This window comes from Zootoca vivipara, chromosome Z, assembly GCF_963506605.1.
Source record: "Zootoca vivipara chromosome Z, rZooViv1.1, whole genome shotgun sequence".
Lineage (NCBI taxonomy): Eukaryota > Metazoa > Chordata > Lepidosauria > Squamata > Lacertidae > Zootoca > Zootoca vivipara.
In genome coordinates, this window is record NC_083294.1 from 43418398 (window position 1) to 43444224 (window position 25827).

Here is a 25827-nt window from a genome sequence, read left to right on the forward strand (position 1 = left end):
CTGCCCTAGGCTGCTGGTGACAGAAGTTGAGCTGGGTTGTGGACAGAGATCCAACATTCCCTTCCCTTTGCCCGTAGCCTTAGGCAGTCAACCCCACTCCCAGGTGCAATGTTCTGATTTGCTTTTCTTTGTTTATGGCATTTATGTCCCACTCTTTTATCAGCAGTGACAGCAAGCCCTGCTGGAGTCAGCTGGGCTGCTGAGTCCACCATGGGGAGAATTCCATAGTTTAGCCTCCCTCCCACTAAAGAAAGCAGGGCTTGACGTTAGTTCTGCTCAGCTTGGATCTCTGCTTGCTGTGAAGCTTTGGCTCAAGCTGCACTATAAATGAAGAATTAGTTTCCTGATATTATGGTCACCTCCAGTGATTGACAGGTGGGCAGAGTGTCCGTCAGGGGTCAGTGTGATGAGCTCTGTCGCTCTGTCAGGGTTGGGGCCAGGTGGGCAGATCCTGACATGAGCAGGAAGAAACTCGGGTGGTGGCGCTCATTTTTGGGGGAGCATGGCTGGTGGGGAGGTTCTCCCCAATGTGCCTCAACTTCCACCTGCTTCAGAAAGGAGAAGCAAGGATGCTGCTTCCTCCCCAACAACCTCCTGGGGGAGATCAGAGAGCCCCAGTGGAGCCCTTGTTTTCCATTCTGGCATTCTCACAAAATGAGCAAGTTGCACCTTTGCAGCTTGGGACAGTTGCTTCCTTCCAGATCTTCCTGATTCCTGAACTTCTGAATTGTGACTCCTGAGTGCTGCTGCTCAGCCTGTACTGTTACTTCCCTGGCTAAAGATCTCTTTCTTACATACACGCAAGAATTTCTGTCTTTAATATTTTGGGAGTGAGGCAAGACATGCAGGATCTGGCCTGTCTGCTGCAAAAGGTTCTCCACCGCTGCTTTAGAGTAAGGAACTGGAGATAGCAATTATTGCTGGAGAGGGTTGCTAGTTGATGATGCTGGCTGAGTACTATGGTCCCCACCTGCCCCCCCCTCACTTGCATGTGATGTCTGTTGCACAGCAGATCCATAAATCAAAAGCTTTGGAGTATCAAAAAAATTTTTTTAGACCTGTGCTTGTGGGTCTTTTGACTACCCTGACTCAGGGTGCTTTCAGAAAGTTCTGACTGCAGTGATGATTGGGCCGTTACCAGGATTCCCAGTTCCAGCAATTAATACCTTCTGGTTACCTTCAGCGTGCTGTTGCTTCTCAGTCTTCACCGCTGATACAAACCAGGGGAGAATTGGTGCTGCTGGAAGCTGGTCCCTGGAAAAGCCCCTGTCAGTGGCTGTCTCGCCATCTCTCCCTGAACTGTCCAGCAACAGATGCTTAGCCTCGCATCTGTGGAGTGCTCTGCTAACCTGCTCCGGCAAATGAAAATCTTCCTCTGGCCCTGGTCCAGCAAGCCAGCTGCTGTTACCAGTTTTGTGTGCTTGATGCTGGTGTAAACATCCTTGTTTGTATCCAAAAGATTTGTGTATGTAGCAAAAGGCTGTGTGGGTGGTTGTTGGAGGCATGGAAGCGGAGCTGCTCCAGAATGGGACAAGCCACCCCCTGCACCACTTCTCCCTTTGCCAAGTGCCTCAGCATTCCCCTCTGCCACTATTTATAACTTGATAGAAGCTTATTGAGCTCCTGTGCTTGCCTGGCGATCGTAAATTGCATGAGCAGAGTAAGGAAAACAAGCTAATTGCAAAAAAATAAGGTGGCCTTGCTTTGAATATTCATCAGCTGAAAATGTGCCCCTGAATACAAAGTGGTTTTGCAGGCTGCTGCCTTTTTCAACTCTCCCATTTTCAGCTCTGCTACTTAGGCAGTTTATCACTGCTGTTTGGGCAGGCGGGATGGTCCAACAGCAGAATCCCAGGCGGGGCTTGCAACAGTGGGCTCCCTACAGTTTCTCAATGGGATAGTTAGCCCTGCCATCATTACTGTCTGTCCTGAAGCACACTGCCTTTCCTAAATCTTAGCGCAGCTCTGCCTGGTTTGGCTTTGCCTGTGAAACGATGTTGCCGTAGCAGGTGGGAGAGGGGCTTTAGCCCAGCCTGCTATTATAATAGTCCCTGCGTTATCAAAACAACACGAGAGGGAAGGTAGCTTCGCCTTTCTCTGCGCCATGCACGTTTCCAGAAGTAAAACATTCCTGATCGTGGCCCTGTCAAAGCTAAGCACTTTTAAACCCCATTGATTCTTTCAGAGGGAGGTACTTAACCACATGCCCAATTCAGTGGGGCCTGAACCTGCTTGACTGTAGCAGCCCAGAATGGGACTCCCATACCATACCGTACCATACCAATCCAATTTCATATATCCCAAGGCCCATATCACCCTTCTCGGTAGTGACACCCTCCCTGTGGAACTCCCTCCCTTCAGATGTCAAGGAGAGCACAACTTTTAGAAGACATCTGAAGGCAGCCATGTATCTGGAAGTTTTTAATGCTTGAAGTCTTACTGTGTTGCTGTATTTGGTTGGAGGTTGCCCAGAGTGAGGGGGCAACTCAGTCAGATGAGCGAGGTAGAAATAAAAGAACAACAACAACAACAAACAGGGCCGTCTTCAGCACACCTGGCACCGTGGTGCGGCGGATCCCTCCGGCGGCCCCCCCGCCCCGTTTACCAGTGCGGCGGGTGGGCAGGCGCAGCATGCAGTGTGGCTGCTGCCTGGAGGGCTGGTGCCCTGCACCACCCAGCCTGGTCGTAGGGCCGGCCCTGGGCCAGGGGGCGCTGCCCGCCCCCTGTTGCGACGCCCCTGCGCGCGGCGGAGGTGGCCCCAGGCCCGCGCGCCTTCGGAGAGCGGCCTGAAGCCACTGAACAGCTGAGAGGCGTGCCTGGGCTGCCTCCGCCGTACCTCTCTGCGGGCGCAGCGGTGCCCCGCGCCACCGGACCTGGGCCTAGAGACGGCCCTGACAACAAATATAATAAGATGAGCCAGGGTAGGTGTAGCAGAACAGCTGGAATTGGGAAAGAAACAGAATTTAAAGGGGGGGAGTGAAGGGGGCTTGATCCCTATAAGAATTTGTCTGCTATTTATTGTATAACAAAGAAATATGAAAGACAACTTGTGTTAGCTGATCTTTGCTATTGTAATAGCCATATTTGCATGCCATCTGCTGTGCAGCAAGAGGCCGTGGCAGTCAAGTACCTCTGTGCTGGTATGTGGAAGTAAAAAGACCCCTCCCCTTCCTCTGGTGAGATTGTGGAGAGCAGTTGTCAGGGAAGACAAGTCTGACCTTGATGGCCGGCTGCTGCCTGGGCTAAATCCTGTTGCTGTCACACTGCATTCCTTGCATTTCCCTTTTCAGTCTTTTCAAGAACTCCCTTTTGGAAAGAGAGTGTGTTTCAAGCCCAGCAGAGGGAGCCCATGTCTTACGTTGCACATAGGAATGATAAGGACATGATAAGGACGTTCTACATAGGAATGATAAGCAGTTTCAAATATCATATCTGTGTTTTTCATTATTATTATTATTAAGCCACCAGAGCAATGCAGCCAGAGTAGTTCAGTCATTCTCCTCACTTCTTTTTGAAGAATGTGGCTGGCTAAAAGATGATTCTGTCAGGCCAAACAAAAGAAGAGCAAGACCCAGACTGGGCAGAGAATAAGTACTGAAACGGAATGCCAACCTGTGGAGAGAAGTGTCTGAAAGTTATACAGCCACCTTGTTACCGTCTTTGCAAACTAACTCTTCTTGTTTCTTTTCATAACCTGCTAGTCTTATGCAGCTTACTTTTCCACTTCTAACGCAGGAAGGGGATTTCATAGATTTTATTTATTGTATTTTTTATACTATGTTCCCTCTAAAGAGCTCAAGGTTCTCCCCCTCCCAAAATAAAATATATCTTTACAACAACTCTGTGAGGTTGGATTGGGCTTGAAGAACGTAACTATCCAGAATATCACCCAGTGAGGTTGAATGGTTGTGTAGGGATTGTGCTGCTGTTGTAATCTTCAAGGTCGCCTTTTGGTCTCCTGCCTGCTTTGAGGTCCTGCAGAATACCATCGGGCAATTGTGCACATGCACACACACACACACACCTTGCTTTTTGTGAACACATTTTAAAAGCCTTTTCTTTCTGTTACATTTTCCTTGGCAGGAACGTTTCCGACAATGCCATGTTGCAGTTGAAACCTTTCTTATACTGGACCTTCCTGGGCCTTTTTGATGGCTGTGTGTTTTTCTTTGGGACTTACTTTTTTTTCATGAACTCTTCTATAGAGAACAATGGAAAGGTAAGAGGAACAAATCCTGCTAAACCAAAAATCAGGCTGTGCCTGGAGTTGCTGAATGGTGCAACTCATTCCATCTGCTCATCAGATGTGTATATCTAAAAGAGCATCCCCCTGTCATGCGGGAAACCACTTTTGAAACTCTGTGTGATTGTGGCAGGAAATGTTTCCTTCCTTCCTTCCTTCCTTCCTTCCTTCCTTCCTTCCTTCCTTCCTTCCTTCCTTCCTTCCTTCCTTCCTTCCTTCCTTCCAAAAGAGCTTGTGAAGGAGCATTCAGATCTACCCAGAAAGAGAAAAATCCAAACATCCCATTGGATATAATGTGAAATTCAGCCAGCTCTTAGGATGCTAGCCTCATTCCATTAAGCATTTGTGCCAAAGTGTGAGGTAAACCGCTTTGCAGGGTATTTTTATTTTTTATTTTACATTCAAGCATGGAATGAATGAGTATAGTTTTTAAACTGGCCATTGAAATCGGGGAAGTTTTCAAAGGCTCCATCAACCATCTTGATTCCAAAATGGCATCCAGTTGCATCCAAACCTGTTCCTTGGTCTCAGGAACCAGTATGTGGAATTTGCTGACAGTATCTTAAGAGGTTTCCAAATGCATACAGACATAATAATAATAATAATAATAATAATAAATTTTTATTTATACCCCGCCCTCCCCAGTCAAAAACCGGGCTCAGGGCGGCCGACACCAACAGAACCACAATAAAACATAAAAACAATTAATTAAAATACAGATTAAAATACAGTATTAAAATTTAAAGTGCAGCCTCATTTCAAGTAGGCCATAAGTGGCTGACACCAACAGAACCACAATAAAACATAAAAACAATTAGTTAAAATACAGATTAAAATACAGTATTAAAATTTAAAGTGCAGCCTCATTTCAAGTAGGCCATAAATCCAAGCCATGAGGGAGAAAAACACAGGGGTCAGGCTGAGTCTAACCCAAAGGCCCGGCGGAACAGCTCTGTCTTGCAGGCCCTGCGGAAAGATGACAAATCCCGCAGGGCCCTGGTCTCCTGGGAAAGAGCGTTCCACCAGGTTGGGGCCAGTACTGAAAAGGCCCTGGCTCTAGTAGAGGCCAATCTAGCCATCTTATGACTCGGGATCTCCAGAATATTATTGTTTGTGGACCTTAAGGTCCTCCGCGGGGCATACCAGGAGAGGCGGTCCCGTAGGTACGAGGGTCCCAAGTCGCATAGGGCTTTAAAGGTCAAAACCAGCACCTTAAACCTGATCCTGTACTCCACCGGGAGCCAGTGCAGCTGGTAAAGCACTGGATGAATGTGATCCCACGGCCGGGACCCTGTAAGGAGCCTCGCCGCGGCATTCTGCACCCGCTGGAGTTTCTGGGTCAGCTTTAAGGGCAACCCTGCGTAGAGCGAGTTACAATAGTCAAGCCTGGAGGTGATCGTCGCATGGATCACTGTGGCCAGATCGGGGCGAGAGAGGTAAGGGACCAACTGCTTGATGCGGCGGAGATGGAAAAATGCCACCTTTGCTGTGGATGCAACCTGCGCCTCCATGGAAAGGGAGGCGTCAAAGGTTACACCCAAACTCTTGACAGAAGGCGCTGGTACCAATTGAGCCCCTGCAAAAGATGGGAGTTGGCCCCCCAACCCCATGTCGCCCCGACCTAGCCAGAGGACCTCTGTCTTCGAAGGATTTAACTTCAGTCGGCTCCCACGTAGCCATCCAGCCACAGCTTCCAAGCACCTGGTGAGTGTGTCCGGGGCTGAGGCAGGGCAGCCGTCCATCAACAGATAGATCTGGGTGTCATCAGCATATTGATGACAACCCAGCCCAAAACTCCGGACAATCTGGGCAAGGGGGCGCATAAAGATATTAAAAAGCATTGGGGAAAGGATTGCGCCTTGCGGGACTCCACACACCAAGGGGTGCCGCGGCGACAACTCCCTCCCTAGCGCCACTCTCTGTCCCCGACCTGAGATGAAGGAACGCAGCCATTGTTGGACTGTGCCCTGAATCCCCACGTCGGCAAGGCGGTGGTCTAAAAGGTCATGATCGACCATATCGAAGGCTGCTGACAGGTCTAAAAGAATCAGCAGTCCCGACCCACCTCGATCCAGCTGTCTACGGAGATCATCTGTTAAGGCTACCAGAGCTGTCTCGGTCCCATGACCAGGGCGAAAGCCGGACTGAAATGGATCTAGAGCTGATGTTTCATCCAGAAACCTACCAAGCTGTTCGGCAACCACTCTCTCAATTATCTTACCCAGGTACGGAAGATTCGAAACCGGGCGATAATTGGATAGATCTAAAGGATCTAGAGATGTTTTCTTTAAGAGTGGACGCACCACTGCCTCCTTCAACTCCTCTGGGAAAGTCCCTGTGCCCAGGGACAAGTTGATGATCTCACCCAGGGGGGCCCGTACCTCATCTGGACACGCTCTAATCAGCCAAGACGGGCACGGGTCCAGGGAGCAAGTGGTGGGCCTTCCAGCCCGGAGGAATCTGTCTACATCGGCAGGGAGTATCTGATCGAATTGGTCCAATACTGAACTCGAAGACAGTCGAGGGGCCTCCAGTTCCGTTATTGTATCCAAATTGGCAGGGAGGTCACGGCGGAGTGTCAAGACTTTCTCCGCAAAAAAGCTCGCAAATGCCTCACAGCTATGGGTCAAATTCGTATTTAAATTTGGCTGTTCCTCTAGGGTTGTTAAAGACCTGATTATTCTAAAAAGTTGTGCTGGGCGAGAGCTAGCGGATGCAATGGAAGCTGAGAAGTAGGACTTTTTTGCAGCTTTCACCGCCATCTCATAGGCTTTCATAAGTTTCCTGTAAGATGTTCTTGAGGCTCCGTCGTGAGCACGCCGCCATACTCGCTCTAGCCGTCTAAGGTCCCGCTTCATTTTCCGAAGCTCCTCGGTAAACCAAGGGGCCCGGTTTCGGCGGGGTCGCAGAGGGCGCTTAGGTGCGATCTCATCGATGGCCGCCAAGAGCCGGTTGTTCCAGTTCTCGACCAGCTCTTCTAATGAGCCGCCAGGGGGAGCAGGGTCCCGCAAGGCCTGACGGAATCCATCAGGATCCATCAGCCTATGCGGGCGAGCCCAAATAGGCTCGCCACCCAAGCAGGGGAGGGGCGGGAAGTCAATCCTGGCTTTCAGAGCGTAGTGATCAGACCATGGCACTTCCACAGTTGGGGACATGATCACGTCTATACCCGCACCAAAGATCAAATCCAGCGTGTGGCCTGCTTGATGTGTGGGACCCAAAACAAACTGGGAGAGCCCTAGTGTCGCCATGGAAGACACCAGATCCGGAACCCGTGAGGAGGGGGTGGCATCTGCATGGACGTTGAAGTCCCCCAAAACCAGTAGGTTAGGGAACTCCAAGGCCCAGCCTGCCACCACCTCCAGCAGGTCCGACAGGGTGGCTGCTGGTGCGCTAGGTGGTCGGTACACCAGCCAGACAGCCAAGCCCCCCTTGGTGCCCCACACTAGGCCAACACATTCAATGCCGGTGATTGATGGTGATGGCAGAGCCCTGAAAGAGCAATCCTCCCGGATTAACAGCGCTACCCCTCCCCCCCGACCCACAGTCCGCGACTGGTGGAGGACGGAGAAGCCCGGGGGTGTTATTTCATGCAGGGCAACTACTTCGCCCACACGCACCCAGGTCTCAGTCACGCAAGCCAGGTCGACCTCCAATGAGATGAAAAAGTCTCTCATAGTGGCGGTTTTATTGCCTATAGACCTAGCATTGCACAACACCAGTGACGGAGGTGGGTAATCCCTGCTCGCCCTACCCTCGTCCCTCGGGATGGGGCGAAGATTGGAAGGGATTCGAGCATCACCACATCTCAAAACCCTTCGCCTGTAAAATCTACCCCCACCGCCATACCTCCCTCGCCCTTCCATGGTGGTGATCCCAAACCCCATGTTGGCCTCATCTATAAAGGACTGGTATCCCCTCACTAACCAGTCATCCCTGGGCCAGGTCTCTTGGGTCGGAGGGGTATAATGATGGAGTATGGAATCAGCTGGACAAACATCCCCACTAGGTATGGCCCATCCCGCAGCACCCCATGTAAGGAGGGCGGCCCCACAATGGCCCACTAGCTGTCAATCCCTTTCTTGCTCATGGGATGACCGAGGGGCTGCTAACTCTTTCTGGGCCTTTGGGAATATTAAAGAAGCATGTGCTATAAAATGGGGATCATTCGCCAACAGAGAGCCAGCTTCCTGCTGAGGAACTCCATCTGTCCTATCTTGCCAAAGATGGAATGGGGAGGAACGGTTGTCTTCGTGGGTTTTGGGAGTATTAAGCAAAGGACCAGCCTGAGTATTTTGGATCAAGAGTCTATCAGCAACCTGAAGTTCTTTGGGAGTTGTTAACATGGAGTTATCATGGTCGCCAGGCTCTTCCTCTTCATTGCTATCACTTAGGAAGAGATCCGAGTGTTGGACCGATGTCCTTCCTTGGGATGGAAAGTTGTTGGGCATATTTAAATATTGTGTTCCAGGCTGTAGTGTCCTTATACTTTGAATTGAAATCTCCGATTTTATGCTTAATAATCTTCTCTTCAGTTCTTGTATTTCTGAGCTCACGACTTTCTCTTCCTCTTTCGTATTTATGATGTCTCTATTGTTTAGTTTGATTTCCCTTCTCAGCATTTGTTTTGATTCTCTGTCAGGGACCAACTGTCTCACTACTTCATCTTTGAAAACCCTTACCGGGTGGAGAGAGTAAGACCGCCATAGGATGTTTTTCATCTCCATAAGTCGGGATGGGAATGCCGGTTTACTAAAGGTCATAAGTAAACGTGTGGCATTTCTTGTGTTGGGCAAGAAGTGGAAGTTTTCCAGGTCTACTTTTTTATAATGGCAGTTCAAAAGCTGGGATAAGGATGTTGTAATTGACCTGCGATTCGTCCACCTGTACACATTGCGATGAATCTCAAGCATAATCTGGTTCTTTTGGAGAACTTGGCAGGACCTTATTTGGTCCATGACTTGTATTGGCAAATCGTTAACATAGCTATGCCTGGGCTTTGTAAAGGGAGGGCAGATATCCAATTTCTCCTCTATATTAACTATTTTTGTGAGAATTTCATTCAGTCTTTGGAGAACTAAGACCATAGTTTCTGCAGACATCATGCAAATTTCTTGGTAAGGGTGCATGTCTGGAATCTGCTGGCAATTAGCTCTTTTGCTGTTTTGTTCCAAAGACATGGGTGGGTCAGCGTTTGGAGTAAGGGGAGTCTCTCCTCCTCCTATCCTCTGGATTGAATCATCTCCAACCCTCCTTGAGAGGAGAGGAGTCAGGTCATCTCGTTCCCTTGGAGAAAAGAGTGGGGGGGATCTCCCGACATCATTACTCACAGTTTGCTCTCTTTCAGGGTTAGGAGTAATGGTATTCGCTTTCGACCGCTTCTCAGCTTTAGAGGATTTATGAGTCCCAATTATGCTGTTTTGGTTCTTCTTGCTTCGTTTTTTCCTTCTAACAGGCATTCTAAGGAATTAACAAAGTTCTGTCGAGTCAAAACCAGGTCTTTTAACAGGTGGAGGAAAAACAGCCAGTGAATAAAGACGAAACTGCAAGTTAATCGCCAGGGCTGCAATCAATCTTCACTCGGCGTTCAGTGATTACGCTAAGTCGAGTTGAGCCATAAAACCATAAAATAAAACCACAAAACTAAAAACAAAAGGAGACAAACTGATAAGGCAACTAATGAACAATTTAAGTGTCAACTTAGGATCAAAAGGTGACTAAAAACTGCTTAAAAACTTGATTGAAGGCGGGAGGCTCTGACTAAGCTACTGCCTCCGCCGCCATTTTGGCTCCATCCATACAAACAACTTTCCAAGCTGTAGTGGAAGCACTGAATAGCTGGGAAGTGGGATTGAAGATTAGTACTGTGCTGTCCACAGGAGGGTTTTTTAACCTTTCTCCTTGTGTTGTTTTCTCTTTTTTTATTTTTTTTAAATAACCTTTATTTCGTATTTTATAGTTACAAAACAGGATCATAAAACATGGATCATAAATTATATATCAAAGTTACAGAACAAAATCATAAAACATAAATCAGTAAGATAGAAGAAAGGTAGAAGAAAAGGGGGGGAAAGAAAAAATAAAAATAAAAAAGAGAGAGAGAATATAGCATATATATATATATATATACACCCATGCATATGGGATATGTGTACATATACATGTACATATACATACCAGGTAGAAACAACACATACATAAACATAGAAATATAATACAGAAAAAAAAGAGCATTTCCTATTGTTTGAACATCACTTCCCTTTGTCAGTTCTTCCTTATCCTGCTTTATCTCTGTCCCCACATTATCTACTAAATTGACCTTTCCTCCATTTATTATCCGTTTGTTATTCATCCTATATGTATTTTACTCGAAGCATATCACCAAATTTGTATTTATCTTTTCTTTTTTTAAATACTCTTCAACATATTTCCATTCTGCTTTACTTTTCTGTATCGGGATATCTCTAATTGCTGCTGTCATCTTGTGTTGTTTTCTCAATTAACTCCCCCTATGAGTGGAGTGGACAGTGTACTGTACTCATTTTTTGTGTGTGCTTTTTATTTGTGCAAGTTAATAGGGAGACATGGCATTGGGGGAGGGGGGGAGGATTACAAAACCTCTCCCCTTGTGCTATATCTTGATCTGAATGTTCATCTCCCCCAACCAACAGCTGCAATTACCACTTTAAAAACCTGTGGGGAATCTTCTGTGTGTCTTTGTTTTCCCTTAGGTGACTTTGTGTAAATGTTAATTGTAAATTATGTATTTGACCATTGCAGTGATGCATCTTTTCTACCAAACCTGTTTATTTGTGGCCTCTGTGCAAAGGTTGTTCTTAACAGTGAATCAAAGCCTCTTTCAGATGTTGCAATGTTCCATAAACTCCTTTGTACAGTGTTTTTCAGAAGCAGCAGCGGTTGGCAGCTTCCAAAAGGGAGATCCACATAGATCTACTTTGCTGTGTCCTTGTTGTAGTGGTTAAGAGCAGTAGACTCGTAATCTGGGGAATCGGGTTTGTGTCTCTGCTCCTCCACATGCAGCGGCTGGGTGACCTTGGGCTAGTCACACTTCTCTGAAGTCTCTCAGCCCCACCCACCTCACAGGGTGTATGTTGTGGGAGAGGAAGGGAAAGGAGATTGTTAGCTGCTTTGAGACTCCTTAAGAGGAGTGAAAGGCAGGATATCAAGTCCAAACTCCTCCTCCTCCTCCTTCCTGCAAAGTTGCTTCTTGTTGTCCATTTAATCACATTCCCTGGCTTTCTGCACCTTGACTTTGTGCCTGTTTGTCATTAAATGCAAAACATTTTTTTAAAAAACAATACAAAACAAAAAACTTTTTACATGTCACTTTCTGTTTTAATATATGCATTCAGACCTTGACAGAATTTGGTAAGCAAATTGTCCCATTTGTTGCCATCATTCTGACTTTGAAACACAGTCTGTTGCTTTTTCTTTGGTGCGGGTAGAGCCAAAAAATAAGAAAGAAGGAGATGCGTGAAAAAGGTGGGATAGCAGTCCACACATAAAGGCTTGTCCATGTGGGTGTTGAACCAAGCTCCTGTTTAGCACTGAACCAGAGGTTCTGGAATTGGATCCTAGGGACGGCATTCAACTTAAGTTGTGTGAACAGAGCAAAGTCCGCTCACGCAATGGGACCCCAACAGTGCGCCCTCTGCACCCCCTAAATCTGCTTTAGAGAGTGGTAGAGGAGCTCCACTTAGCACCATATTGAATTCCACACCCCATGAAGGCAGGGGTGATGCAGATCATCCCATGATCGCAAAACACTGATCAGTTGTTGCTGTTTTAATTTGCCCTCTCCTCAACTGAGTGCATGTGTGGAACATTACCCAGAATCCTCTGCAGAGACTGTACCTTCTGTCATACAACCGCAAAACATTCAGAGTTTCTTTCAACCAGACCCCTTACCAGCCAACATAAACCTTTGTGGAAAGGAATGCCAACCTTGCTTCCTCACACCTGTGGCTGTTGTTGGGTTTTTTTTTTAAAGCAGGAGACCACCATGGTTGCATTTTCTTTTCTCTTTTTCCTTTTTTTAAAAAAAAGAACCATTGAGCAAATTGCGGCAGATAGCCATGATTTTGTTGTGCTCTGCAAGGTGTTTGTTTTTTGGTTAGGGGAAAATGTTCTAATGATCATTGCAGTATCTTGCTCCTGTGGGGCGGGGATGAATTATTCAGTTCATTGTAATCATTTATTTAGTTCCTCACTTGCCCTCTTTCAAAAATCTGGACAAGGCAAATATCTCAGCCAACTCTGTTTTTCAGATGTCTGGGAACTGGAGTTTTGGAACAATGATTTTTACTGTGTTGGTGTTCACCGTCACTCTAAAGGTTAGTGTCCTCGTTTGATTTTTTTTTTAAAGCCACCTTTCGATTTAGTTGTACAGAGGAGTTCCTGATACTGAGCTTGATGTATTGATGCTACTGACAGTGATTTTCTTCTTATTGCTCCAACTGCTGTGGTAATTAATGATAATTACGCCCTTCAACATATTGTATCTAAAGCTCCCCATTCATTCTCTTTTCTCTCTCTCTTTTTTTCAAATACTCCAGCTGGCATTAGACACTCGGTTCTGGACGTGGGTTACCCACTTTGTCATTTGGGGTTCTTTGGTCTTCTATGTGTTTTTCTCATTCTTCTGGGGAGGAATCATTTGGTAAGCATTTTATTTCCAACTTATATTATTGTGCTCCAGTGTAATCTGCACCGATTGCACCCCAGATTTAAGTGTACAGTGGTACCTCGGTTTAAGTACACAATTGGTTCCGGAAGTCTGTACTTTACCTGAAGCGTACTTAACCTGAAGCGAACTTTCCCATTGAAAGTAATGGAAAGTGGATTAATCCGTTCCAGATGGCCTTCTTTTACACCCCACCTGGAAATGCCTCCTGGAACCCTCTGGATGCAAAACATGTGCTCTCCCACCACTGAGCTATGACCCTTCCTCAGCACGAGGTGGTGGGAAGACCTATGCTCAGACTCTTACTTGGCCATGAAATTCGCTAGCCGACCTTGCTAGCAAATGAGTCCGCCTACAGCACAAGGCTGCTGTGGGAATAAATTCTGTGTGTAGGGAGTGGCCCCGAGATCCAAAGGGAAGAGTCTACTTACAATCCCAAACCACAAAAATATCAGTAGAATGACAGTCCTCGTTGGAACCACAAATATTAGCACCAGAGCCTACAAACAGCCACTGGAACTTAAGGCATCGAAAACAAACTAGCAAAAGATTAGTGTGGGCACAATGACATGATCCATGTTCAATGAAGCAGCTATTGGCAGATTTGAGAGAACAAGATGGGGGGTGGGTGGGTTGCAATGACTCAATGAAGGCCCAGTGGGCATCGGGAATACTGAGTGACTGTTTAGGAGGGGAATGGAAAACCAGGTGGGTAGGAGGGAGAATGTAATGGAGTAGCCTGGGAGAGGGCATGGCCAGCTGGCATGAACTGGAGCATTCCTTGCTACGCTCTGTTGCTAGTAATAAGTTTTGACATTCATATTATAGTTGATTTAAATACCATAAATCTTGATGTTTTAGGATAAATAAAAGACTGAGGCAAGCCTGTTTGGTTGAGGGGTGCTTTGTTTTTGTTTTAAAAGAATAAATCTAATGTGTGCCTTTCTCTCTCTCTCTCCTTCTGTTGTTCCGGCCAGGCCTTTCTTGAAGCAACAAAGAATGTATCATGTCTTTGCCCAGCTGCTGACTTCCGTCTCAGCCTGGCTGGCAATATTTTGCCTGATCTTACTTGCCCTTCTCCCCGAGGTCCTTGTCCAACTCTTTAAAAGCATGAAGAGAAAACGCCACCAGGTAAGGAGCGGACGGAAGAAGCCCGACATTTCTCAACCCGAAGAGTGGATCCCCCTCTTCTAAGTAATCTCTTTGGCAGGCAGACTGTTCGGAACATTTGGAGAGCTCTGCCCAGATTATCTAGCAGTCCCTCGTAGTCGGCCAGTGGCTCTTTGTAGAGATCAGCAAGGAGGATATCAATGGATATGGAAAGGCAGCTGGCAGTGCATAGCAGACAACAGCTTCATCCATCTAGCCTGTCTAGACCTGAACTCATAGAGGCTGGACCAAGACAAGCGAGAATGCAAGCAGGGGTTTCCAGAAAGAACTTTCCCCCAAAACTTCAAATCAGACCCAGACTCCATCTTTTGAGGTTTTCAGCTGGACCTTTGCTTAGGGCTTCCTGAATCTGTTTCAGCAGTTGTGGAAGGTGGCGTTTTGTTTTTGTTTTTTAAGAGTTGAGGAGATGTCCAATTTCTTTATGTCCCTTTATGTCCGACGAGGGCTGAATTGCATACCTGTGTGAATCTGATACTGCAAGGAACCATTTGTGCTGGAACCATAAATCCCATAGCATACCTGTTGGGACCAGCGGGAAGGGAGCTTGGTTTTCCTCTGTGATGCTTAACAAGCACTAAACCCCAGTCGTCTAAGTCCCTCACTTGGGCTAGTTGAATAGTACTTAGTTCTCGGTTTTTCAAAAACACTGCTAAGAGTCTGCTGCTCAGAAGCTGCAACATTGACCCACTCATCCCCAGCAGCCACCATCCATGACAGATTGGGCCTGCCAGCTGAATCATCCTTTGTGCCAGTGAGGCATTGGCAACAGCCACCTGCTGCAAATGTACCTCCCTAGATCTCCTAGCCATGAGTGAGGAAGTGTGTGATCTGTGAGCTCATAAGCTCCGTACTTCCCCCCTTGAGCACAACTTGCCCCTCCCTCCCTTTCTAGCCTTAAACCTGGATTAATGCTGGTCAACCAGCTCGGGAGGGAATCCTAGATAATGCTAAGCACTTGTAAGTGCCAGTGCAGATGGTAAACTGTGATTGCAGCTGGGCAGGGAACAGGTAGCCGATTTATTAGTTGAGAGACCAGCAGTATTACATCTGCATCAGAACTCCCATATAATATTTGTTTCGTATGGTTCTAGCTCATAAACCATTTCGTGAATTGCAGGTCTCCCTTTTCTTACTTGTCTATTTAAGAAATGCTGGAGTTGGCATTGTTTTAACAGGGATTTGGTGAGTTCTAAGTGATGCCTTCAGAAATATTTTTGGGTTTTCTTTTTTATATATGGTGCAGTGTGTTGAAAAATGTTGCCGTGTGCATTATGTTAGATTGTACTTTCATGCGGTTTTACAGTAAACTTTATACACAATTAACATGTCAAAGACTTGTCTTTGCTAAAGTATAAAAAAGGCACAACAGCATTATAATTCAAGTACCCCAAAATAAATTGCGGAGACTGTAGGCGCTTTTGATGGGCAGCTGTCAACCGAAGGAGTAACATGCAAGGTAGCTTTGCTAGCAGAGGGCAGTGGCTAAAACTGAGCAAAGGTTTCCAGTTCAGACTGCAATTTTACAGGACAGCCTTCGGCTCAACTCCCCACTTGTATGTTTTTGGGGTGATTGTTAAGGACCTTGGTGTGATGTTTTTGTTGTTGTTATTGCCCTTGACACATTTGAATCCACTAATCCTGCTGTGTTTTCTAACTGGCAGGTGGTGGGAGGGCAAACATTTCCCTCTTTTGAGTTACATTAACAGCACGTTTAGGGTCAAACAGTAGACAGTTTCCTAAATGGTTTAAAAGGGGGAAGGTGGGGAAATTGCATCAGGGTTCCAAGTCATGTGGGCAACCTTTCCACATAGAGTTGCTCTCCAGGCACAGAGGGTTTTTTGTGGCGGGCACAAGGTGTTGTGTCCTTCTTGGCTGTTCTCCAGTGGCATGCTCTGCCACTGCTGCTTCCTGCTTCAAACCACGCCATCCAGCCCATGGAAGGAGGCAGGACCAGGCAAGAGCACTTGGTGGGGTTGATGAGCAGGCAATTGCAAACCCTGTAAGGGTGAATGGCCAAATAGGACTGCAAAGTTGTTGCACAGCATGATCCCTGCACCCTGTAGAGCCAGGGGGGGGGACCTGTGTGTTCCTGACTTCCACCAGCCCTGGCTGAATTGGGAAGAATAGATGGTTTAGTGATTTTGGCGGTCAGATTAAAAACTTTCCTCCCTTTCCTCCCAAAGGCATGGTTATAATACAGTCGTACCTTGGTTCTCGAACGTCCTGCGATTCGAACGTTTTGGCTCCCAATCGCTGTAAACTCGGAAGTGAGTGTTCCAGTTTGCAAACTTTTTTGGAAGCCGAATGTCCGATGCAGCTTCTGCGGCTTCCGATTGGGTGCAGGAAGTTCCTGCAGCCAATTGGAAGTTGTGCCTTGGTTTTTGAACTTCCAGAACAGATTCCGTTTGAGAACTAAGGTACGACTACAATCTGTTGTGGGCACCACAACGTACGTATCCAGTTCACAAAACTAAACCTGGTGATGCTCAGACCTGCCCCCTTCATGAAAAGGGCAAAACACTGAAACACACACAGACAAAAAGCCAGGCATCCCCCCGTCTTAATCCACCGGCCCAAAGGAGGGGTTGTGGGAGTGGCTGGGTGCAGGGGTACCAAGGATAGATGCCAAAAATGCCAGAGAGATCAGTTCTAGTGCTTTATTAAAAGGTGTAGATTTACAGCAAATCAGCCTGCCAGCCTTTACAGACACAGAACTGTCACCGCAGCAAGGAGATGGTTTGTCCGTTCCCAAGCAAACATGCATATGTTTCTTTATACACAAAGTAGCATACGTCACTTTGCCCAGGACTTTCCACCACTTCACCTGACCAGAAGAGGACATGGGTGACAAGCACCCAAATCTTACAGAGAGTTCCTGTTTCTGGGCTCAGTGCCCAGCACCTGGAGCCCACAGATAAGGATAACATCAAAGTAAGCCAATTAGCTTATATCAAAGCAAGCGAATATAAACATATATGAGCTCCTTTCCCCAAAATGAAAATACTCTTTAAAAAGAGAGAGAGAGGAGTGGGTGGGTGGGATAGCTGGTATTGGCAGACACCAAGAGGAATCTGTGGTGCCCCCAGGCACCAAATTAGGGTTCCCAACATTAAAGTGGGATGAAAATATTGCATAGCTGGCTGTGTTGTGTGCTTGTGTTCTTTCTTGGTGTGGAGTCCAAGAAAGACAGACGGTTCACTTCCCTCTTAAAAGCTGTGTTCTAGTTCTTTTTATTACGGTCAGTTCCTTTTATTTATTCTTTATACAGAGCACAGTTGAGTAGGGGAAGGACTTGCAAAACTGCTCTGGGAAGAAAGGGGGTGTTCACAATGTTCCAGATTCCAGCAAATCAGTGCTGTGCACAGCCAACTTCTGCAAACCAAGATTTCCTGTGAACTTAATGAGATGATTGTTCATTGGAACAAAATTCAATGATGGTGCTTCCAGAAGAAGACTTCCTAAAATTATATGCAGCTATATATAACCCTGTACGGAGTCTGAGGCACTTAAAAATGGAAGGAGAAAGGAGGTTTTTCAGTTCAAAGAATTCTTCTAAACTTTTTCTTCTTGGCAATACAAAAACAGCCACATATAATATTTATTCAAGCTGTAAAACGAAAAAAGGATTTTGTCCTTGGATCCTCAAATTTTTATGCAGTTTGGCAAATGAGAAGGTTTTCTTGTGAAAGATTTCTCAGGGGAAAGAGACAACTGGTATCACAGTATCATATTGTGTGACGTATTCAACTGCTTTGGTTGGCCAATCTATTCCCCCCCCCAAAAAAAAATATTTATTGATTTTCAAACATTTCAACACAAAAACAAAACAGCAAAAATAAAACATATAGTCAAAAAAAAAAAGAATGAAAGAAACATATCAATTCTTACATTAACTTGACATTGTGGACTTCCTCGATTCCCCCCACACTGGGTACATTTATTAAATCTAAATTAAGCAATTTCCCTTTATCATCTTAAATCATTCTAACACAATTTTTCCATTATTTCACAACCAATTCTAATCTACACATAGAAAAAAAACAACTATCCTCAACTTATAATTCATTAATTAATCCAAATCTAAATTTATTTTCCCATCCATCTCTAATTCTTCCTTTAGCCTCACAATTTATACCCCCCAAATTTTCCACACATTCAAATATTATTTCTTCTATCATAATAACCTTTAACCACATTTATCTAATTCTACCCCGCTTCCCCTGGACTCTGGATCTCCCAGATGTATCAACCAGCTCCATAAAATGTTCCAGTTTCGGACCATCTTAATCAATCAGAAAATAACCCATTGTTGCTCCTCACCCTATTGGCACTCTTTCACCACCTATCCACCACTCTCCCTTCTTTGTCCCCTGCTGCCCCCCCCCCCAATTTTCTAACTGTAGCACAATACCATCCAGCTATGTTTCCACTTTTCAGCCCTATCTCAATTCGCCCCCCCCCCCCAGGTTAAGCTCAGGCCCCAGCAAGGATCCTGCCCCTTCCTCTCTCACTGGGAGGACATTATTCCATGCTGGTTCTTCTTTGCGGACTCCTTTAATTGAACATAAGTCTTGTTCCCCCTCTCCCACTGGGGTAACAATATTCCATACTTCTTCCTCCTCTTTTTTAAGTTCAGTTATATTGTCCAGGACTGATGGATCTTCCTCCTCTTCTGTAAAGTCATTTACAATGTCCCCGGCTGGTGCTTGTTCATCTTGCTTCGCTTCGTTCTCTACTGAGATCGATCCACCTTCACTTTCCACACAGTTCTGTCTTATTTTTGCGTATCTGTATATTGTTCTGCCGCAATTCATCTCACACATCCAAAATCAGTTTTTTGAAAGTCCACAAAGTCTAAAGAGCCTGATGTTGTTGTGTCTACTGACATCCTGTTTGTCTCAAATTCCATGGGAGCTGCACAGATTACAGTGCAGGAAGTGGCGGTGTTCGTATTTCCAAACCTCAGAAACAAAGTTTACGTCTGATCTGGTTATCAACTCTCATTTTTAATTCTTGTCCATTTCTGAAAAGAGCAGTTTCAAACTTCTTGTACACGGCCTTATATTTCCTCTCTCTTCAAAGTTAACAGTTCTCAGCCTCAAAGAAGTAAACAAATTCCTTCCTATTATGATGTCATAATGGTGGCTGGCTGATCCCTCCAGGGACCCAACTCCAGTTCCCAGGGGGCTTTCCCCAGTTCAACTTAAATAATTTTGCAGGGATTTTAATGTAATCAATCATCCCCTTTACCCTGCCTCAGGGGGAAGGTTTTAAGTCCCGTCCTTGGAAGTTATTAAAGTCCTGTCAAACTCTCCGGCTGCAGGCAAGTTACCTGCGTCACCATTCTCTCAATGGGGGAGACCGACTTCCTGTTTAAATTGCCTCCCGTGGCCAATTCTTTTCAATTGAATTTTTTTTTTTAAAAAAAATTCTTCCCGTTACTCACGGTGTCCAATGTCTTCAAATCCTTTTTTTAAAAAAAAAATCCACTGCTCCTCCGCTGCCGGCATGGAGCTTCGCTCTGTGAGGGTAGCGATATACTTGAAAATGGCGCCCGCGACTCTCACTCTGCTCGCTCCGGAGCTCTTTTAAAAGAACTTGCCGGGGAACAGAGGAGTCACTTTGGGGCGCAGTCGAGTTCTCATGCCTCCAGAAAGCTCAATCTGGGGTTCTTCTGGGGGGCTGTGTTGCTGTTGCGGCTGCCACCCCCCCTCACAGCGCCTGGAACCTCTGAGCTCGAGGATTCCTTGCCGATCAGTGCTGACGGTAGACCGGAAGTCTTGGTTGGCCAATCTAAAAAAACCCAAAGGTGTGTGAAAATGCAACCTAAGTGAGTGGGAATAGAGGTGGTAGAGCATTTTACCTCCTGAAAGACTAAAGCAGAGATACGAAATCTGTGGCCCTTCAGATGTTGGTGAGCTATAGTAGCTCTCATCATCCTTGACCGGCAGGGCCATGTTGACTGTGTCTGACAGCAGTTGAATTCAGTAACACCTCAGGGTACCAGCTTCCTCTCCCCATGTTCTAGGAACATGACAGAGTTTTGTAAAAAATTGGGAGAAGAATTGAGAGCAAGTGGAGTTTGATACACCTTCTCCTGCCCCCAGAAAAGAGACAAGAGAGTCACCCAATGAAATCGACTTGACGGTAGACAAAAGAATGTTCCATCTTTTTGTGGCAGCACCTTCCATATGAGAGGGGTAGCCAAAGTGGCACTCTCTAGGCCAGTACTTCTCAAACTTGGTTCTCCAGTTGTTTTTGGAATACAACTCCCATCATCTCTAGCTAGCAGAACCAGTAGTCAGGGCTGATAGCAGTTGTAGTCCAACAACAGCTGGGGGCCCAAAGTGTGAGTAGCACTGTTCTAGGTGTTGCTAGGCTGTCTTTCCCATCACCGACCACCATGGCTGTGGTTGATGGGAGCTAGAGTCCAACATTTGGATGGTAATAGGTTACCTTACGGCAAAGTTTGCTAGCTATCCTGCATTTCTTTTTACACTGAAACTCAAGGGTTAGACAAAATCTTGGAGGAGGAGAGATCCTTTATTTTTATTTTTATTTTATTTTATTTATTTGGAATAATAATAATATTTTTGTCATGTTTACATTCCACCTTTTTGTCTGTCATGAAACCCAACCAAGGCAGAGGATATGTGGTTCCCTAGTGATCACCCACTCTGACACTGACATGTCCCAGATCCATCAGATGAGGTGATGATGTCATGTGCCTTCAGACCATGCTTTAGCTAGCCAATGGCACCAAGAGTTAAATGCAGCCCCAAGGAAGCACCCATATTCAGGTGTGTGTGTGTGTGTGTGTGTGCGCGCACACACACACACACACACACCACCAATAATTGTATTAGCCCCCCACCCCGTTCAAACTATTCAGCTGGTAATCTTCGGAAACAAGATGCCTGGAAACGAGACGGGCATTCTGCTGGAGCCAGCAGGGCTGATTCCTGAGTGTAAAAGATTACATGCACAATTTTAAAAAAATGCAATACAGATAAATGTTACCTGCCCCTGCCTCCCCACCCACCCCCTCTCTGGATAAGCTGTTTTTTTAAAAAAAAAGCCTCCCCTCCTCCCTCTGGCCTATTTCAGAACAAATCAGCTTCAATAGGTGTGCTTTTGTTCCCCAAGTCTTCCTGTCTAAAAACTGCTGCTCTCTTGTCTCTAACCCTTCAGTGCTTCTCTATCTCAACATATTCTGTGCTCTTTGGTTTTTATTAACAGTGCCTTCCCCCATGTTGAGTGGAAAGTTCATTTGTAATTTCTCTCTCTCTCTCTCTCTTGCTCCCCCCCCGCCTGTCCCTGCATTCCTTTCTGCACCCACCTCCCTCCCTCCCTCCCTGCCTCTTTGAAATCTCTCCCTTTTTTTCTTTTGTGCCCTTCTGAACCAGGTAACGAGGCGCCTTCCTTCCTCGGGAACGTCTACTATCTTCGTGCTCTCTCAAACTTCCAGCAATCACAGCTTCTCTGAATGAATAAGGTGATCTTTCTTCTCTAATAATTGGAAGCCCTTGAGCCACTTAGCTGCTTTACTTTCTCTCTACACATATAACCTCCTTGATAATGTGTGTGTGCGTGCGTGTCTTGCCTTTGCTTTTTGCCTTTGCCTTGTATTTCTGCTTTTCACTGTGCATTGCTTCCTCTTGTCGTTCCATCTCTCCCCTTCTCCAAAGGCACCCCACTCTCCCACCTCCCCAATAGCCCAGCTGTCTTTGTGCCTGACAAGACTCTGAAGCTGACTGCTTGGAGATAGAAGCCAAATGTGACAGAAACAAATATACCATGAAATCCCCTGAAACGAGAGGTAATCAGACAAAATAAAAATAATTAAGGAGCTAAGGATATCAGAAAACTAATAGTAACGACTGATGAAAAGAAATAATTAACGAAAATAATCAGAGCCTTAACAGGATGCCGGCTACAACCTTGTTTCACTGTGATTAACAGTTTCCTCAGAAGGAAATTGAAAGCAATGTATTTTCAATAAACATCATTCAAAAATAAAGAATAAGAAAACAGTCTTTGCCAAACATTAGGTCATGGAGCTCTCGCAATCCAGACTTTGAGTTTTTCAGAAAGCTATATATAGCTTAATTTGAACCCCTTTTTGCCTGCGTCTTAGGCCTAGAATATGCAAAACCAGTGCTTCCTTATTCCTTATTTATTTATTCCTTAGTTCCTTAAATATTTTTATCTTATCCGATCACCTCTCGTTTCAGGGAATTTCACGGTATTTTTGTTTCTGTCACATTTGGCTTCTGTTTACGTATGTTGCCGTGACTGCCTTTTCTGCTACTGACTGCTTGGAGATAGCAGCCGCCAGCATTGACCAGCTTGTGTGATTGAACCATCCATGGAAGAGCCAGTGGTGGTGTAATGGTTAGGGTATTAGACTTGCATTCAATCCCCCCCCCAGCCAGGAAGCTCACTGGATGACCTTGGGCCGGTAATCAGTATCACCAACTTCATAATCGACATCAATTTTATTTCCCCTGACGGGACTCAAGGCACTTTACACATAAAGTCACCACCTATCAGCCTAGCAGTTGCTGACCATAGTGCTGATCATGTCAAGTTTGCAGGTTTGATCCCTGTATGTGCCAGCTGCATATTCCTGCATTGCAGGGGGTTGGACTAGATGATACCTCAGGGTCCCTTCCAACTCCACAATTCTACGGTTTTACATTGCAGGGTTGGTGGGTTGAGGATAGCGTGGAGATAACAGAGGCAAATGTGTCCCCTTGAGCTCCTTGGAGGAAATACAAAAACTAAAGTAAATACCATAGATAGGACCATTACCCCTGCCTGACCATTACCCCTGCCTGTCCGGTGTTTTCTCCTTCTCCCTACCTCCACCCTCCCTCTTCGGTGGAGTCGGATCACCCTGGTAGGCTTCCAGGTGGCCCTTTCAACTCTGGGGCGGAAGATAATGTGAAGGTACCATTTCAGATTGAAGGTGGGGAAACACTTTTTTTTTTAAAAAAGAACAATTTGCATTACTGTAGTTTGTTGTTGGCATGGGTCTGTCTCAAGAGACAGTGGAGCGCACCTCCGGCGTGTGTGTGTGAAGTCAGACCACTGCAGAAGCACAGCGTCTGCCAGTAACCCATAACTGCTGCCTCCCATGTTGTTTCTGCTGCACTAGCATCACCAGAGTTACCTCCCTGAGGTGCAAGCCTGAGCAGTGTGCATGGAGGCCCTGGGCTGCCCAAGCAACAAGACCCGCCTCCCTCTCAGCCTCCCTGATGTGGTCCAGAGAAAAAGCAGAGCAAGACATTTGGCACCAGCTTGGCTGCAGAAGTTGCCAGAAGGAGGTGTACAAGGTGCCATCCGACCATCTTAGGGTCTTCACTCTGGATTTGTGTAGGGCTTACTCCTTAGCTTTTTCTTCTCCCAAAGATATCCCACAAGGCAGCAGAGGTTTAGGATCAAGAGTTTTCCTTCTCAGATTGATGAGTTAGTCCCTATCTCACATCAGCTGCCCTCGCCTGGTTTTGCTGGCCAGTCGAAGTCATTCCCAGTGTGTGGACACTGTCATGTGCTGACAACTTCTAGGAACCCAAAATATTATTATTATTATTATTATTATTATTATTATTATTATTATTATTATTTTATTTGTACTCCACCCTCCCTGGCCACAGCCAGGCTCAGGGCAGCTAACATGAAACTAAGACAGTATACAAAGAACATAAGAACATAAAAACAGGCAATCAGTTAGTTAAAATACATCTTAAAATTAGTTCAGAGCAAATTAAAATCTGGACAGATGGAATTCCATGAGTAAAATTGAGCAGAGAGGGGATGAACTACCCCGGAAGGAGCTTGACATGTTCCCCCACCAGAGGTACAACCCCTCCCCTAACCCCCCATTTACTTTAGTGCTGTTAGCTTAATTCCTAGACTGCCCTTCATCTGATGATTGCAGGGCTGGATTGCGCAGTATTCAAAATCCTAACAAAAATAAATGTATGTAAGCTATTAAAATGCCACCCATAGCTCCATAACACAGTTCCATACAGGGAACCAGGCAGGGGGCCCCTCTCAGTAGTGGTGCCCGCCCTGTGGAATGCCCTCCCATCAGATGTCAAGGAAATAAACAACTATCTGACTTTTAGAAGACATCTGAAGGCAGCCCTGTTTCAGGAAGTTTTTAATGTTTGAAGTTTTATTCTATTTTTAGTGTTCTGTTGGTAGCCACCCAGATGGGCAGGGTATAAATAATAAAATTATTATTATTACTATTATTATTATTATTACTACTACTACTACTCAGTTTTGTTAAAGGCTGGTCAGGAAGCTGCAAGATAATTGAAAATGCAGCCGCTAAGCCACTTACTGGGGCAGCCTATCAGTCATGTATTGCAACACTCTTAAAGGAATTGACACTGATTGTAGATAAGCTACTGGGCCAGGTGTTGGCCTATAATGTCTTAGTTTATGTACCACTTCAGGTATCATTGCTGTTCATCAGGTGTGGAGGGACCTTCAGCTCATGGGCTAGACTTGGGTCACCAGGCCTCCCCATTTGGCCTATGAGACAGTTTCCCCCTAAACCACACTTGTGTCAGATGTTGGGCTGGTAAAGACGCAGCTTCATAAAGCAGGGAAAAAAAATTCCTGCATGTCTGCTGAAGTTTCATTTCAGGTGAGCTAATGAATGCCTGCTGGGAACTGGCTGGCTCAGCCAAGCCCTGCACAGAGCAGGACTGAACACACAGGGAGTTCAAACCTGCTTGAGCAACATCTCCCCCACCCCTTTGACAGTTGGGTGGTCCCACCTGTCAAAGTTACCCCAACAGGGTGCGGAAGATGAATACCTAGCCCCCTGGGCAAAAAAGGGGATGGAGGTCTCCACCATCACAATTACTTGGTTGGGCCTTCTTGTCATGCCGAAGCCTATGGGAATATAGCCAGCGGTTGCTAGAGGGAGGGCCTTTTCTGTGGTGGCCCCTGTACGGTGGGACAGCTTTTCCCCTAAGCTTAGGCTAGTGCTCGCATTAATGATGCTTCGGCACCTTTTCAAAATGCACTTAAGACAGGAGCAAAGTGCAATATATAGACATGAACCTTTTTGCTGAGCTGGAATGGGCAGCCGCAAGACTCTGCAGCAGTAAAACTTCCAACACATTAGCAAAGCTAAGCAGGGTCCGGTATGGTTTCAAATTGGATTGCAGGGGGTTGAGCTAGATGGCTATCAGGGTCCCTTCCACCTCTATGATTCTATAGGTGGCTGGTGGCCTATACATTTTACGAGGCCTGGCCAATCCAGAGGCTTCATACCTCCGGGTGATAATGGGGGCCAGTGTTGCACCCTGCCATTCCCTCCTATCCATCAAGGATAGGACACAGAGACTCCTGGTTAATTTACCAGGCAGGTCCTGCAGAAGATGGAGCTCAGAATCAGGCCTCTCAGGTGGGGGGTAGCAGGTAGTCGTTATTGAAGGCATGTAAGCTGTTTCTTCCCCACACTCTGATTGGAGCAGAAAGCCAATAGGGTGGGACTTTCTTTCTCTGTTTGCTGCATTGGGTGGAGTTGTGAAAATGAACAGTGTGCATCTCAGTTGATATCTGGGAAGGAGATCCCTTCCCCCTCCACAAACTGGCCACTTTTCTCACAGTGAGTTGTGTGCTGTCTCCCCCTCCCCGGCCACCCTTTCCTTTTAACCTTTTTCGTTTCCATTTTAGCTTCCGG

At 46.1% G+C, this 25827-nt stretch overlaps 1 protein-coding gene across 10 annotated transcripts in view; it reads left to right on the forward strand.

Annotated features, from left to right (window-relative positions):
* ATP11C (ATPase phospholipid transporting 11C) overlaps positions 1–25827 on the forward strand; it is an 895731-nt gene that overhangs the window by 80656 nt on the left and 789248 nt on the right. For 7 of the 10 annotated variants that reach the window (XR_009557004.1, XM_035126428.2, XM_035126431.2 and 4 more), the window contains 4 exons: positions 4084–4219; positions 12532–12597; positions 12820–12923; positions 13925–14078. Coding sequence is in view for 8 of the 10 variants with exons in the window: in XM_035126428.2 (XP_034982319.2) it covers positions 4084–4219; positions 12532–12597; positions 12820–12923; positions 13925–14078 (460 nt within the window). In the remaining 2 variants the exon portion in view is untranslated. Of the gene's footprint in view, positions 1–4083; positions 4220–12531; positions 12598–12819; positions 12924–13924; positions 14079–21523; positions 25775–25827 lie in introns of those variants that run through there. The other 3 variants (XR_009557005.1, XM_035126433.2, XM_060270204.1) reach the window with 3 other exon arrangements.